General features: G+C 49.7%; 1 protein-coding gene across 1 annotated transcript in view; it reads left to right on the forward strand.

Annotated features, from left to right (window-relative positions):
- prom1a (prominin 1a) overlaps positions 1-16,133 on the forward strand; it is a 119,704-nt gene that overhangs the window by 82,277 nt on the left and 21,294 nt on the right. The window contains exons 6-13 of the mRNA XM_072434356.1: positions 6,654-6,774; positions 7,123-7,186; positions 8,598-8,687; positions 9,014-9,037; positions 10,654-10,883; positions 11,869-11,943; positions 12,020-12,083; positions 12,144-12,303. Coding sequence (XP_072290457.1) covers positions 6,654-6,774; positions 7,123-7,186; positions 8,598-8,687; positions 9,014-9,037; positions 10,654-10,883; positions 11,869-11,943; positions 12,020-12,083; positions 12,144-12,303 — 828 coding nt within the window. The remainder of the gene's footprint in view (positions 1-6,653; positions 6,775-7,122; positions 7,187-8,597; positions 8,688-9,013; positions 9,038-10,653; positions 10,884-11,868; positions 11,944-12,019; positions 12,084-12,143; positions 12,304-16,133) is intronic.

A 16,133-nucleotide genomic window follows, 5' to 3' on the forward strand; every position in this document is an offset into this window, starting at 1 on the left:
TGAGCTTCACCTCCTCATCACTGAGCTTCACCTCCTCCTCCTCACTGAGCTTCACCTCCTCCTCCTCACTGAGCTTCACCTCCTCACTGAGCTTCACCTCCTCATCACTGAGCTTCACCTTCACCTCCTCCTCATCACTGAGCTTCACCTCCTCCTCCTCACTGAGCTTCACATTCACCTCCTCCTCCTCACTGAGCTTCACCTCCTCATCACTGAGCTTCACCTTCACCTCCTCCTCCTCACTGAGCTTCACCTCCTCACTGAGCTTCACCTCCTCCTCACTGAGCTTCACCTTCACCTCCTCCTCATCACTGAGCTTCACCTTCACCTCCTCCTCCTCACTGAGCTTCACCTCCTCACTGAGCTTCACCTCCTCATCACTGAGCTTCACCTTCACCTCCTCCTCATCACTGAGCTTCACCTTCACCTCCTCCTCACTGAGCTTCACCTCCTCCTCCTCCTCCTCACTGAGCTTCACCTCCTCCTCACTGAGCTTCACCTCCTCCTCCTCACTGAGCTTCACCTCCTCCTCCTCACTGAGCTTCACCTCCTCCTCCTCACTGAGCTTCACCTTCACCTCCTCCTCCTCACTGAGCTTCACCTCCTCCTCCTCACTGAGCTTCACCTCCTCCTCCTCACTGAGCTTCACCTCCTCACTGAGCTTCACCTCCTCATCACTGAGCTTCACCTCCTCCTCCTCACTGAGCTTCACCTCCTCCTCCTCACTGAGCTTCACCTCCTCACTGAGCTTCACCTCCTCATCACTGAGCTTCACCTTCACCTCCTCCTCATCACTGAGCTTCACCTCCTCCTCCTCACTGAGCTTCACATTCACCTCCTCCTCCTCACTGAGCTTCACCTCCTCATCACTGAGCTTCACCTTCACCTCCTCCTCCTCACTGAGCTTCACCTCCTCACTGAGCTTCACCTCCTCCTCACTGAGCTTCACCTTCACCTCCTCCTCATCACTGAGCTTCACCTTCACCTCCTCCTCCTCACTGAGCTTCACCTCCTCACTGAGCTTCACCTCCTCATCACTGAGCTTCACCTTCACCTCCTCCTCATCACTGAGCTTCACCTTCACCTCCTCCTCACTGAGCTTCACCTCCTCCTCCTCCTCCTCACTGAGCTTCACCTCCTCCTCCTCACTGAGCTTCACCTCCTCCTCACTGAGCTTCACCTTCACCTCCTCCTCCTCACTGAGCTTCACCTCCTCCTCACTGAGCTTCACCTTCACCTCCTCCTCCTCACTGAGCTTCACCTCCTCACTGAGCTTCACCTCCTCCTCACTGAGCTTCACCTTCACCTCCTCCTCACTGAGCTTCACCTTCACCTCCTCACTGAGCTTCACCTCCTCCTCCTCCTCCTCACTGAGCTTCACCTCCTCATCACTGAGCTTCACCTCCTCCTCCTCACTGAGCTTCACCTCCTCCTCACTGAGCTTCACCTCCTCCTCCTCTCTGACCTTCACCTCCTCCTCATCACTGAGCTTCACCTTCACCTCCTCCTCCTCACAAGGTGAAGCTCAGTGAGGAGGAGGAGGTGAAGCTCAGTGAGGAGGAGGAGGTGAAGCTCAATGAGGAGGAGGAGGTGAAGCTCAGTGAGGAGGAGGTGAAGCTCAGTGAGGAGGAGGAGGAGGAGGTGAAGCTCAGTCACCTCCTCCTCCTCCTCCTCCTCCTCACTGAGCTTCACCTTCACCTCCTCCTCACTGAGCTTCACCTTCACCTCCTCCTCACTGAGCTTCACCTCCTCCTCCTCCTCCTCACTGAGCTTCACCTCCTCCTCACTGAGCTTCACCTCCTCCTCCTCACTGAGCTTCACCTCCTCCTCCTCACTGAGCTTCACCTCCTCCTCCTCACTGAGCTTCACCTTCACCTCCTCCTCCTCACTCCTCACTGAGCTTCACCTCCTCCTCACTGAGCTTCACCTCCTCCTCCTCACTGAGCTTCACCTCCTCCTCCTCACTGAGCTTCACCTCCTCCTCCTCACTGAGCTTCACCTTCACCTCCTCCTCCTCACTGAGCTTCACCTCCTCCTCACTGAGCTTCACCTTCACCTCCTCCTCCTCACTGAGCTTCACCTCCTCACTGAGCTTCACCTCCTCCTCACTGAGCTTCACCTTCACCTCCTCCTCACTGAGCTTCACCTTCACCTCCTCCTCACTGAGGTTCACCTCCTCCTCCTCCTCCTCACTGAGCTTCACCTCCTCCTCCTCACTGAGCTTCACCTCCTCCTCCTCACTGAGCTTCACCTCCTCCTCCTCACTGAGCTTCACCTCCTCCTCACTGAGCTTCACCTCCTCCTCCTCACTGAGCTTCACCTCCTCCTCACTGAGCTTCACCTTCACCTCCTCCTCCTCACTGAGCTTCACCTCCTCACTGAGCTTCACCTCCTCCTCACTGAGCTTCACCTTCACCTCCTCCTCACTGAGCTTCACCTTCACCTCCTCCTCACTGAGCTTCACCTCCTCCTCCTCCTCCTCCTCACTGAGCTTCACCTCCTCATCACTGAGCTTCACCTCCTCCTCCTCACTGAGCTTCACCTCCTCCTCACTGAGCTTCACCTCCTCCTCCTCACTGACCTTCACCTCCTCACTGAGCTTCACCTCCTCATCACTGAGCTTCACCTTCACCTCCTCCTCCTCCTCACTGAGCTTCACCTTCACCTCCTCCTCACTGAGCTTCACCTTCACCTCCTCCTCACTGAGCTTCACCTCCTCCTCCTCCTCCTCACTGAGCTTCACCTCCTCCTCACTGAGCTTCACCTCCTCCTCCTCACTGAGCTTCACCTCCTCCTCCTCACTGAGCTTCACCTCCTCCTCCTCACTGAGCTTCACCTCCTCACTGAGCTTCACCTCCTCCTCCTCACTGAGCTTCACCTCCTCCTCCTCACTGAGCTTCACCTCCTCACTGAGCTTCACCTCATCACTGAGCTTCACCTTCACCTCCTCCTCATCACTGAGCTTCACCTCCTCCTCCTCACTGAGCTTCACATTCACCTCCTCCTCCTCACTGAGCTTCACCTCCTCATCACTGAGCTTCACCTTCACCTCCTCCTCCTCACTGAGCTTCACCTCCTCACTGAGCTTCACCTCCTCATCACTGAGCTTCACCTTCACCTCCTCCTCATCACTGAGCTTCACCTCCTCCTCACTGAGCTTCACCTTCACCTCCTCCTCATCACTGAGCTTCACCTCCTCCTCCTCCTCACTGAGCTTCACCTTCACCTCCTCCTCATCACTGAGCTTCACCTCCTCCTCCTCCTCACTGAGCTTCACCTTCACCTCCTCCTCATCACTGAGCTTCACCTCCTCCTCCTCCTCACTGAGCTTCACATTCATGCTGTGACTTTGTTTTGCATCATTCACAGAGTTATGGATCAAACAGACTCTTTAATATTAGACACAAAGTATGATTTGTTATGAAAGTGAGCGCTCTGCTCAGGGCCGGACGCTGCAGCTGAACAGGAAACTATTTAAGTACAATTAAAGTAAAGATATAAAGATAAAGATACCATTTTAAACCTTTGTTCTGTAGTTTACTTACACACGTCTTTCATTATCTCATGTTGTTGAGGGTAAAATGGGCCAGAATTGCACATATTTGAGCATAAATCTAAATAACTGGTAGCCACGTTTTTAATTCCTCTATTCATTTTGTTGATAATGATTGATTGATTGATTGTAGGAAGTAGATATGAACATAACTGTAGTTTCTGTGGGAGATAAACTCATGTCCCAAATACTGTAGGTAAAGCGATGGTAAAACATCTTTAAGTGCAGCAGTTTTGTTATTTACAGATGAAAGATGATATGTGGAGCGAGCAAAATTAATTTAATGTGTTGTAATTGAGTTTAATCTTTTATTGAAGTTACAATATTTGTATTATTGATGTTTGATTTAGTATTACCATGTCTTACTGCCTCTACAGTACTTTGTTCAGCTGAGGTCGTTTCAAAAGTGCTTTATAAATAAGTATGACATTGACATGATTGTATTTGGAAGATATTTACACAAAAAACACTTTGTCAAATGTGATTTTTTTGTAATATTCCTCCCAAAGATATTTGGTCAAGTTTTGGTGAACGTCCTGGCGCACACTGACCTCTACTGTCCGTCTGATGCTACTACAGTCACTGAAGATCAAAACCAAATAAGGCGCTGGTACAGCTGGCAGCCCGGTGTAAACGCTCTCTCTTCTTTCTCACACTTATTGTGCTTTATCTCCTATATTTTGTAAATATAGTTAGTATATTTTTTCTATTTTACTGTACGATAGGGACACGCGCTGGAATAGTTTTTTAATTCAACTGTTTTTGACTTTTTTCGGCTGGATTTGAGCGTTTTTCGTTGCGTTCGTTGTGTTGTTGTGACGTGAGCTAGCTCCGAGCGAGCCCACCAGCCCCCCCCCCCCCCCGCGCCCTCCGGCCGCGCTAAAGTACGGCGTGTCGTCGGTACACGTTTATATACACGTTTATATGAAAGAGGAACTTCACGAACGATCGGGACACGCACTGGAATTATTTCCCCCCTGCCCAGACAGAGGGGGATCTACAGTGGGTGAATGATTTAAATGCTCACTTCTTGAGGTTTGATCAGTCACCCGCCCCTCCCCCTGCACAGCTGCATGCTCCCTCTTCCACAGCTGGACAATGCCCTGCATCCGTTCCTCTTCATTTCTCCGCCCCGGACCATCAGCTCCCCACTTCGCCTGGACTCACCCATCCCCCCAGCACACGGTTCCCCTGCCAACCACTGACTGTCACAGCAGCACAGGTGAGGAGTGAGCTGAAGAGGATTAAAGTGAGGAAGGCAGCAGGACCTGATGGCATCAGCCCCAGGCTCCTTAAGTCCTGCAGATGAACAGTGTGGAGTTATGGAGCATGTCTTCAACATGAGCCTGAAGCTGAGGGTGGTACCACAGGTCTGGAAGACCTCCTGTCTGGTACCTGTGCCTAAGACACCGCGCCCCAAAGACCTCAACAGCTTCAGGCCAGTGGCTCTCACGTCCCACCTGATGAAGACACTGGAGCGGCTTGTCCTGGACCACCTCCGCTCCACCGTGAGCTCAGCCATGGACCCGCTGCAGTTTGCATATCGGTCTGGCATCAGAGTGGAGGACGCCGTCATCTCCCTGCTGCACCGCTCTCTCTCTCACCTGGAAAAGCCTGGCAGCTCTGTGAGGATTCTGTTCTTTGATCTTTCCAGCGCCTTCAACACCATCCAGCCGCTGCTCCTGAGGGACAAGCTGGAGACGGCTGGTGTGGAGTATGACCTGGCAGAGTGGATCCTGGACGACCTCACAGACCGACCCCAGTTTGTGAGAGCCCGGAACTGTGTGTCTGACACTCGGACCTGCAGTGTGGGGGCGCCCCAGGGCCCTGTCCTCGCGCCCTTTCTCTTCACCCTTTACACTGCAGACTTCAGACATGACACGGACAGCTGTGTCCTGCAGAAGTTCTCTGACGACTCTGCCATCATCGGACTCATCACGGACGACGATGACGCGGAGTACAGAGGACTGGCGCAGGACTTTGTGGACTGGTGTCAGCGGAACCACCTCCTCATCAACGCGGGGAAGACCAAGGAGATGGTGGTGGATTTCCGCAGACGCCACCCCACTGCCCCCTCACCAGTGAACATCCAGGGACGGGACATTGAGAGAGTGACTCATACAAGTACCTGGGTGTTCATCTGAACCACAAACTGGACTGGACTCATAACACAGACTGTACAGGAAGAGCCAGAGTCGGCTCTACCTCCTGAGGAGACTCAGGTCTTTTGGAGTGACAGGGCCGCTCCTGACAGGGCCACTCCTGACAGGGCCACTCTTGAAGACCTTCTATGACTCTGTGGTGGCATCAGCTCCTGTAGGTGTGGCCTGCTGGAGCAGCAGCATCACAGAGAGGGAGAGGAAGAGGCTGGACAAAGTCATCAAGAAGTCCAGCTCCGTCCTGGGCTGTGCTCTGGACTCGGTGCAGGAGGTGGGGGACAGGAGGGTCCTGGCTAGATTCACATCTATGCTGGACCATGAGTGTCGCCCCCTGCAGGACACTCTGTCCCCTGCAGGACACTCTGTCCGCTCTGGAGAGCAGCTTCAGTGAGAGACTGATCCACCCTCGATGTGCGAAGGAAAGGTTCCGTAGGTCTTTCCTTCCTGCTGCTGTCAGACTTTATAACAAAAACTGTTAGTACTGAACACTCGCAACACTGACCTAACCCAATACTGATGTGCAATTCCGTCATATGTGCAATTACTGTGAAATTCATGTGCAATCTATGTGCTGTCGTGACACATATTCATGTGCAATTACTGTCGGGATCACATGCAATGGTATTTATTTATTTACTTATTTGTCTATGGGAGTTTTTATTTATTTATAGGAGATCTTCTACTGAAAGTGTTTTTCAGACTTCCTATAAGTGATCTGTTCTTCTGTATCTACCTCTGTATCTACCTGCGTTGCACCAATGAAATTTCCCCATGTGGGACAATAAAGGAATATCTTATCTTATCTTAAATCACTGAGATTTCATAAACAATATTGTGTCAAGATTTTCATATCCACAACTGAGCTTAAAGTACACAACCTTAAACCTTGTGTGTGTGTGTTGTGTGTGTGTGTGTGTGTGTGTGTGTTGTGTGTGTTGCAGGATGGGAGTGCTGTGCGCCTACGCCTCAAACCAGACCCTGAGCTCGCAGGTCAAGAACATCCGACGACTGGTCAACACCAACATGAGAGACCTGCACACCTTCGCCAACGACACGCCCATGGTACTTATGCTTATACTACTGCAGTACTACTGCAGTACTACTTTGATGTGATGATTCTCTGTGAAGTGCAAATACAATAATCAATCATTCACGATCGTCTTATTCATCTTTGTATTGTCGTTGTTGCGTTAATGATCAATAAGTGATGTGATCGGAAATAAGGATTCAGAAAGTTCTCTAAAGCATTTATGAACCGCATTACGGCTCGGAGGCACAAATATTGTCACCACAAACTTTGAGCTATTGCAAATACAGATAAATATAAAACATAAATTGAAATACATGTTTTTTCCTCTGGTCTTTTTACCACTTTCAGACCGAAATGATCCTTTTTGTCTTGTGTTGCAGCAAATTGATTTCCTAATGTCCCAGTACCAAACCACCAAGAGCAAAGTCATCTACGACATGGATAGTGAGTACCCCTCTGTACCCCTCTGTACCCCTCTGTACCTCTCTCTACCTCTCCGTGCCCCTCTGTACCTCTGTGTCCCTCTGTACCCCTCTATACCTCTCTGTACCCCTCTGTGCCCCTCTATGCCCCTCTGTACCTCTCTATGCCCCTCTGTACCCCTCTATGCCCCTCTCTGTACCCCTCTGTACCTCTCTGTGCCCCTCTGTACCACTCTATGCCCCTCTGTACCCCTCTGTACCCCTCTGTACCCCTCTGTACCCCTCTTTACGCCTCATGTTGAATTCAACAGACAGAAATGACTCGTATTATATTCTTCTGATGTGCATTTCCTGTTTAGTCTGCACATGTTTTCTGCTCACGCTGGAGACAGACCTGGGGCTAAATGTGTACTGTGTGTACTGTGTGTACTGTGTGTACTGTGTGTACTGTGTGTACTGTGTGTACTGTGTATACTGTGTATACTGTGTGTACTGTGTGTACTGTGTGTACTGTGTGTACGCTGTGTACTGTGTGTACGCTGTGTACTGTGTGTACGCCGTGTGTACGCCGTGTGTACTGTGTGTACTGTGTGTACTGTGTGTACTGTGTGTACTGTGTGTACTGTGTATACTGTGTGTACTGTGTGTACGCTGTGTACTGTGTGTACGCTGTGTACTGTGTGTACGCCGTGTGTACGCCGTGTGTACTGTGTGTACTGTGTGTACTGTGTGTACTGTGTGTACTGTGTATACTGTGTGTACGCTGTGTACTGTGTGTACGCTGTGTACTGTGTGTACGCTGTGTACGCTGTGTACTGTGTGTACTGTGTGTACGCTGTGTACTGTGTGTACGCTGTGTACTGTGTGTACGCTGTGTACGCCGTGTGTACTGTGTGTACTGTGTGTATTGTGTGTACTGTGTGTACTGTGTGTACGCTGTGTGTACTGTGTGTACTGTGTGTACTGTGTGTACTGTGTGTACGCTGTGTACTGTGTGTACTGTGTGTACGCTGTGTACGCTGTGTACGCCGTGTGTACGCCGTGTGTACTGTGCGTACTGTGCGTACTGTGCGTACTGTGTGTACTTAATGTGTTTTCAGCTGACTTCAGTCAGATACTGAAGAGAAAGTTCTGGAAAACAAAACCAACTGTTTCTACAAAATAGTTTCTTATTTAAAAAGTATTTTCCTCCTGGATCAAACTGGAATAATCTCATGTATTTAATATCAGGGTTCATTTCCTTAACAAAAAATCATCAATTATCAATAATAAGCTCATATATTGATAAATGTGAAATTAGATCATGCAAAAACATTGTTCTTTTGTAAATGTGTATTGTTCATAAACATTTCCCTTTCTTCTGATTTTCTGAGCCATAAAAGTAATAATAATGTTTGTTTATCACTGCTGACGTGGAACTGTATCTTGTGCAGACATTGGCCCATTACTTGGCGGAAGGATACAAGGTCAGCTGGATAAGGAGGTGCACCCGGCCCTGAACCGAGCGCTGAACATGGCCGGAGGTTTGTCCTTCATTTCCTCTGGACGATAGCATCATAGCAACCATAGCATCATAGCAACCATAGCATCATAGCAACCACAAAAGTAATAAAGTCACAAAAGTAATAAAGTCACACACCCGATGAGAAGCTCCAGAGCCGCGCCCTGAATATATACTTTAAATTCAACTATATTTGAACTCTTTTGTTGAATTGTGCTTTTATTTTGACTTGCATTCATTTACTTTCATTTAACATATATATTTATATTTAGAGGCACAGAGGGGCATATATTTATATTTAACAACTTTATTTTTTCATACGAGTCGTTTTTTGTTTTTATTTTGAAGTGAGAATCGAGAGAGCCCTGAAAGGTAACGCCCCCTATGACCCCTATGACCCCTGTGACCCCTATGACCCCTGTGACCCCTGTGTCATCTATTGGCTCTAAATGTTCCTATTCTTTTCTCCTTTGTGGTTCTTTTTGTCTATCCCAAAGTGTCTAATCTGAGTCACTATCTTTGTTTTTCATGATATAGATCTATAAGTTTTAAGTCATTTATTGTACAATTATTTTCCTAAAGCCAGTTTCCTCGGGCTGTAGTCGACCAAAGACTGGAACAGCAAAGAAAAGCTTTTATCATCTCTGATAAATATATTTGAAAAAAACAAAATACACATAAAATGTTAAAATTGTGTAAAAAGTTCAATCAATAAAAACGTTGTACATTGTTAAGTATCATAAAAGTTCACTCCAAAAACTCACTTTGTGTCTGTATAAAATGTATAATCCCATTAGAATAATTAGTCAAGTAACAAAATCATTAGCAGATTATTTACATATTATTTGACTTCATTAATTGCCCCAAAAACAGATTTCACTGTAAAATGTATTTAACAAGTTATTAACGATATAGAATCAATGCAGATCGATGTCAGTTGAACATCTCGTGTCTCGAGGGCATTTAACTGTCCAGAGTTCCTCACTCCAGCTTCTACCTCAGAACATGACGAGTACTTCACTACTTCAATCAAAAAGTACAAATACTTCAGCTGTAAATCCTCTGTGTCTGTTCCACTCGTGTTCTTCCAGTTGTATCTTTGTGTTTCTGATGGTCCTATTATTGACTCCCCTGTGTCCAGTGGGGCCCCTGTGTCGGCCCCTGTGTCCAGTGGGGCCCCTGTGTCGGCCCCTGTGTCCAGTGCGGCCCCTGTGTCGGCCCCTGTGTCCAGTGCGGCCCCTGTGTCGGCCCCTGTGTCCAGTGCGGCCCCTGTGTCCAGTGCGGCCCCTGTGTCCAGTGCGGCCCCTGTGTCCAGTGCGGCCCCTGTGTCCAGTGCGGCCCCTGGATGTGTTCAACCTCCTACACAACAATAATGTTCAATATTGGAATAGAACAAATGTATATGAAGTATTCCATATGTAAACACTATAACTCCACAGCTTTAGAACTGCTTTAGTTATTGCTATTTATTTATATTTAAGTCATATTTTCTTGAAGTTTACATTTGTTTAGGTGGTGGAGGTGTTTTGTTCTTTCATGTTAATTGTGATTTATAAGTCAACTAAATGACTATTACCATCATTATATATTATTATTATTATTATAGAACTATCCACAGACTAAAATGTGCCATGTTCTGACAGATTTAATGGTGGCACTTTATTATAATTACACTTTTAATAAAGCATGTTTATAAAGAATGATTCAGGCTTAGTAATAATCACTTCAGAATCATTCTTAATAAACCCTTTGTTCATTATGAATCAATGGTTTGTTCATGCTTTACAAAGACTCGTTTAGTGAAAGTGTAGTTATTATGAATGTGCAAATAGTGGAAATTAAGTGAAAAATAGAGTAGTTTTGAATATAATTGGCTTTATCATGATTAAAGTGACACATTTAATATAATTAAATATATAATATATATATAATATAATTGGCTTTATCATGATTAAAGTGACACATTTCTCCTCCTGTCTGAACGGCAGCCATGCGGGAGACTAAAGAGGCCCTGGAGAACGTGAGCGGCTCTTTGGTCGTCCTCAAAGATGCAACAGGGAAACTGAACTTTAACCTGAGCCTGGTGCGGAGCAGCATCGACCGCGCCCTGAACGACCCGGGCTGCCACGACGAGGAGTCCGACGCCACCACCGCCCAACTCTGCAGGAACATCCGGCAGTCCCTGTCCCAGCTGCAGCTCAGCGCCAACTACACACGGGTGAGTGGCCCCGGAGAGGCCCCGGAGAGGCCCCGGAGAGGCTGGGTTAGTGGCCCCGCAGAGGCTGGGTGAGTGGCCCTGGAGAGGCCCCGGAGAGAGGCTGGGTTAGTGGCCCCGCAGAGGCAGAGTGAGTGGCCCCAGAGAGGCTGGGTGAGTGGCCCTGGAGAGGCCCCGGAGAGAGGCTGGGTGAGTGGCCCCGGAGAGGCTGGGTGAGTGGCCCTGGAGAGGCCCCGGAGAGGCTGGGTGAGTGGCCCTGGAGAGGCCCCGGAGAGGCTGGGTTAGTGGCCCTGGAGAGGCCCCGGAGAGAGGCTGGGTTAGTGGCCCTGGAGAGGCCCCGGAGAGAGGCTGGGTTAGTGGTCCTGGAGAGGCCCCGTAGAGAGGCTGGGTGAGTGGCCCCGGAGAGGCTGGGTGAGTGACCGTGGAGAGGCCCCGGAGAGAGGCTGGGTTAGTGGTCCTGGAGAGGCCCCGGAGAGAGGCTGGGTGAGTGGTCCCGGAGAGGCTGGGTGAGTGGCCCTGGAGAGGCCCCGGAGAGAGGCTGGGTGAGTGGCCCCGGAGAGGCTGGGTGAGTGACCGTGGAGAGGCCCTGGAGAGGCTGGGTGAGTGGCCCTGGAGAGGCCCCGGAGAGGCTGGGTTAGTGGCCCCGCAGAGGCAGAGTGAGTGGCCCCAGAGAGGCCGGGTGAGTGGCCCCGGAGAGGCAGGGTGAGTGGCCCCGGAGAGGCAGGGTGAGTGGCCCCGGAGAGGCAGGGTGAGTGGCCCCGGAAAGGCTAACGGAGTCCAAGCTAACGGCAACACATCTTTCTAATTCCTGAATATTATTTTCAAAATTCTCTTCATTTATTTTTGTCATGTTTCTCTGGCCCCGCCCATATGTTTTGTCAAGTGATGTTTTAATATATTTTTCTCTTTTCTTTTGTTTTGAAAAAATAAAATACATAATAAGAATAATAATGACCTTATATATGTCCTTTTGTTTCTTATAATCTAGTTACCGCATGTCAAACCTCAGCTGGAAAAGGTGAAAGACGTGTTAAAAACAGACCTGGGTGAAATAGTGCAAAGGGTGAGTTTAATACTCAGTTATGACACATATTTATAAGTCGTGTATCACTTAAGCAGAAGATGTGATGTTTTTCCAGGGCTACTCGTCCTTGAACGACACGCCGCACATGGTGATCGAGCAGACCAGAAGCGCTGTCGAAAGTACGTTTCAGGACAAACGTGGTGAAAACGTGAGATAATAAACATATATTTATGTTGAAGGCGTTCGGAGTCTGGTGGACGACGTTGGCAAAAACATCACAAAGTTTTCCCGAGTGTTCCCGGTTCAGAGCCTCCTGTCCAACTTCACCATCTTCATAAGCCACGCCCACGCCAAGATCGAGGACTACTATCCAGAGATCGACCAGATGGACTTCTACAGGTGCGGCAGACGTGGAGGGCTCGAGCGGGGCGGGGTCTTTCTGGGTGGAGTTTGCATGTTCTCTCTGTGTCGGGGGCGTCTGAACGTTACTTTTCCTGCTGCGAGTAAAAAGCACCGCGTCTTGTACCGAGCGTGACCGACCGCGCGGCCGAGATAACCTTCTGTACTGCTCGTGGTGCTGCTGTGTAGAACGATCAGTTTCCTTGTCGGAGGTATCGCCATGGCAACGACCTGCGTCAAGACTCATTTGTGATGCGACTTCAGCTTTACAATGTATGTTTTTGATGTTTTAACCATGTTCTAACAGTGTTCCCTCATCCAGAACAAACCTGGAGCAGCATTTAGCTTCATTCACGCTAGTTTGATGAATCTTGGGTAGAGAGTCCTCTCCCCTCCGAGCGTCAGAAACACTTCATTCTGAATCTTCTCGATAACTGACGTTTTCTCGGCCTGTGAAGTGGCTCTGAGAATCTTTTCTGCTCTTTTTTAAGTCCATCACCAGATTTGTCCTGTACATTTCCCCGTCTAATCATGATCAGTGCAACTGCTTCATCAGGAAGTCTGAGACGAGCTAAAAGTGTTTCTATCAACCCATGTAATTCCCTCTGTAGCCAGTAGATGGAGAGCTCAGAGCTCAGTGTTTCCTGAGGCTGTGCCAAACTAATTGTTTTTCAGTTTTAAAAGATAAGATGTCAAAGTAAAGGAACTTAAGAGCATGTTTAAAGGCCAATAAAGAAACTAAAATGTGTTATGTGCATTTTAAAGGATTAATATCTCCCAGGAAACGTCTTAAAAAGGGGAAAAGTTGTAAAAGGCTGAAGGTTACGTGTCCTCAAGGCGCTAAAGCCAAACAAGAAAGCAATTATTAAACATATTTAGGGGTTGCACATTAGAACGTCCTCGTGAAGCCGTCCTCGTGAAGCCCCGTCCTCGTGAAGCCGTCCTCGTGAAGCCCCGTCCTCGTGAAGCCCAGTCCTCGTGAAGCCCCGTCCTCATGAAGCCGTCCTCGTGAAGCCCCGTCCTCGTGAAGCCCCGTCCTCGTGAAGCCCCGTCCTCGTGAAGCCCCGTCCTCGTGAAGCCGTCCTCGTGAAGCCCCGTCCTCGTGAAGCCCCGTCCTCGTGAAGCCCCGTCCTCGTGAAGCCCCGTCCTCGTGAAGCCGTCCTCGTGAAGCCCCGTCCTCGTGAAGCCCAGTCCTCGTGAAGCCCCGTCCTCGTGAAGCCGTCCTCGTGAAGCCGTCCTCGTGAAGCCCCGTCCTCGTGAAGCCCCGTCCTCGTGAAGCCCCGTCCTCGTGAAGCCGTCCTCGTGAAGCCCCGTCCTCGTGAAGCCCCGTCCTCGTGAAGCCCCGTCCTCGTGAAGCCCCGTCCTCGTGAAGCCCCGTCCTCGTGAAGCCGTCCTCGTGAAGCCCCGTCCTCGTGAAGCCCCGTCCTCGTGAAGCCCCGTCCTCATGAAGCCGTCCTCGTGAAGCCCCGTCCTCGTGAAGCCCCGTCCTCGTGAAGCCCCGTCCTCGTGAAGCCCCGTCCTCGTGAAGCCCCGTCCTCGTGAAGCCGTCCTCGTGAAGCCCCGTCCTCGTGAAGCCCCGTCCTCGTGAAGCCCCGTCCTCGTGAAGCCCCGTCCTCGTGAAGCCCCGTCCTCGTGAAGCCCCGTCCTCGTGAAGCCCCGTCCTCGTGAAGCCCCGTCCTCGTGAAGCCCCGTCCTCGTGAAGCCGTCCTCGTGAAGCCCCGTCCTCGTGAAGCCCCGTCCTCGTGAAGCCCCGTCCTCGTGAAGCCCCGTCCTCGTGAAGCCGTCCTCGTGAAGCCCCGTCCTCGTGAAGCCCCGTCCTCGTGAAGCCCCGTCCTCGTGAAGCCCCGTTCTCGTGAAGCCCCGTTCTCGTGAAGCCCCGTCCTCGTGAAGCCCCGTCCTCGTGAAGCCCCGTCCTCGTGAAGCCGTCCTCGTGAAGCCCCGTCCTCGTGAAGCCCCGTCCTCGTGAAGCCGTCCTCGTGAAGCCCCGTCCTCGTGAAGCCGTCCTCGTGAAGCCCCGTCCTCGTGAAGCCCCGTCCTCGTGAAGCCCCGTCCTCGTGAAGCCCCGTCCTCGTGAAGCCCCGTCCTCGTGAAGCCCCGTCCTCGTGAAGCCGTCCTCAGGGCTCTTACAGTCTTGTGTGAAAGGGGAAGATGTGTCATTAAAGTGTGTTTTCCTCCATAATGACTCACTCCTCGTCTCACGACCTGACAGAGCTCCTCCTTTGACAAAGACGTCCACCACCCATTTCACTTTCAGAAAATTCTCCTGCGAGACAGAATTACATATTTCGAGGGCCAATGACGCTTTCAAAATGTTGTATATTCTTTGCAAATACCACAGTCCTTTTGTTTGTCCAATTACTGATAAGCTCCAAATGATGAGTCTGATGTTCCCTCCAAACAACAGTATTTTAAAGTCCTGACCCTTGTAGTATTGAAAGTGCCTGACCCTTGTAGTATTGAAGGTGCCTGACCCTTGTAGTATTTGAAAGTGCCTGACCCTTGTAGTATTGAAGGTGCCTGACCCTTGTAGTATTTGAAAGTGCCTGACCCTTGTAGTATTGAAGGTGCCTGACCCTTGTAGTATTTGAAAGTGCCTGACCCTTGTAGTATTGAAGGTGCCTGACCCTTGTAGTATTGAAGGTGCCTGACCCTTGTAGTATTTGAAAGTGCCTGACCCTTGTAGTATTGAAGGTGCCTGACCCTTGTAGTATTGAAGGTGCCTGACCCTTGTAGTATTGAAGGTGCCTGACCCTTGTAGTATTGAAGGTGCCTGACCCTTGTAGTATTGAAGGTGCCTGACCCTTGTAGTATTGAAGGTGCCTGACCCTTGTAGTATTGAAGGTGCCTGACCCTTGTAGTATTGAAGGTGCCTGACCCTTGTAGTATTGAAGGTGCCTGACCCTTGTAGTATTTGAAAGTGCCTGACCCTTGTAGTATTGAAGGTGCCTGACCCTTGTAGTATTGAAGGTGCCTGACCCTTGTAGTATTGAAGGTGCCTGACCCTTGTAGTATTGAAGGTGCCTGACCCTTGTAGTATTGAAGGTGCCTGACCCTTGTAGTATTGAAGGTGCCTGACCCTTGTAGTATTGAAGGTGCCTGACCCTTGTAGTATTGAAGGTGCCTGACCCTTGTAGTATTTGAAAGTGCCTGACCCTTGTAGTATTGAAGGTGCCTGACCCTTGTAGTATTTGAAAGTGCCTGACCCTTGTAGTATTGAAGGTGCCTGACCCTTGTAGTATTTGAAAGTGCCTGACCCTTGTAGTATTGAAGGTGCCTGACCCTTGTAGTATTTGAAGGTGCCTGACCCTTGTAGTATTTGAAGGTGCCTGACCCTTGTAGTATTTGAAAGTGCCTGACCCTTGTAGTATTTGAAGGTGCCTGACCCTTGTAGTATTTGAAAGTGCCTGACCCTTGTAGTATTGAAGGTGCCTGACCCTTGTAGTATTTGAAAGTGCCTGACCCTTGTAGTATTGAAGGTGCCTGACCCTTGTAGTATTGAAGGTGCCTGACCCTTGTAGTATTTGAAAGTGCCTGACCCTTGTAGTATTGAAGGTGCCTGACCCTTGTAGTATTGAAGGTGCCTGACCCTTGTAGTATTTGAAAGTGCCTGACCCTTGTAGTATTGAAGGTGCCTGACCCTTGTAGTATTTGAAAGTGCCTGACCCTTGTAGTATTGAAGGTGCCTGACCCTTGTAGTATTTGAAGGTGCCTGACCCTTGTAGTATTTGAAGGTGCCTGACCCTTGTAGTATTTGAAAGTGCCTGACCCTTGTAGTATTTGAAGGTGCCTGACCCTTGTAGTATTTGAAAGTGCCTGACCCTTGTAGTATT

This window comes from Eucyclogobius newberryi, unplaced genomic scaffold (assembly GCF_026437365.1).
Source record: "Eucyclogobius newberryi isolate DKJ021-1_F unplaced genomic scaffold, fEucNew1.0.hap1 SCAF_11, whole genome shotgun sequence".
NCBI classification, from domain to species: Eukaryota; Metazoa; Chordata; class Actinopteri; order Gobiiformes; family Gobiidae; genus Eucyclogobius; species Eucyclogobius newberryi.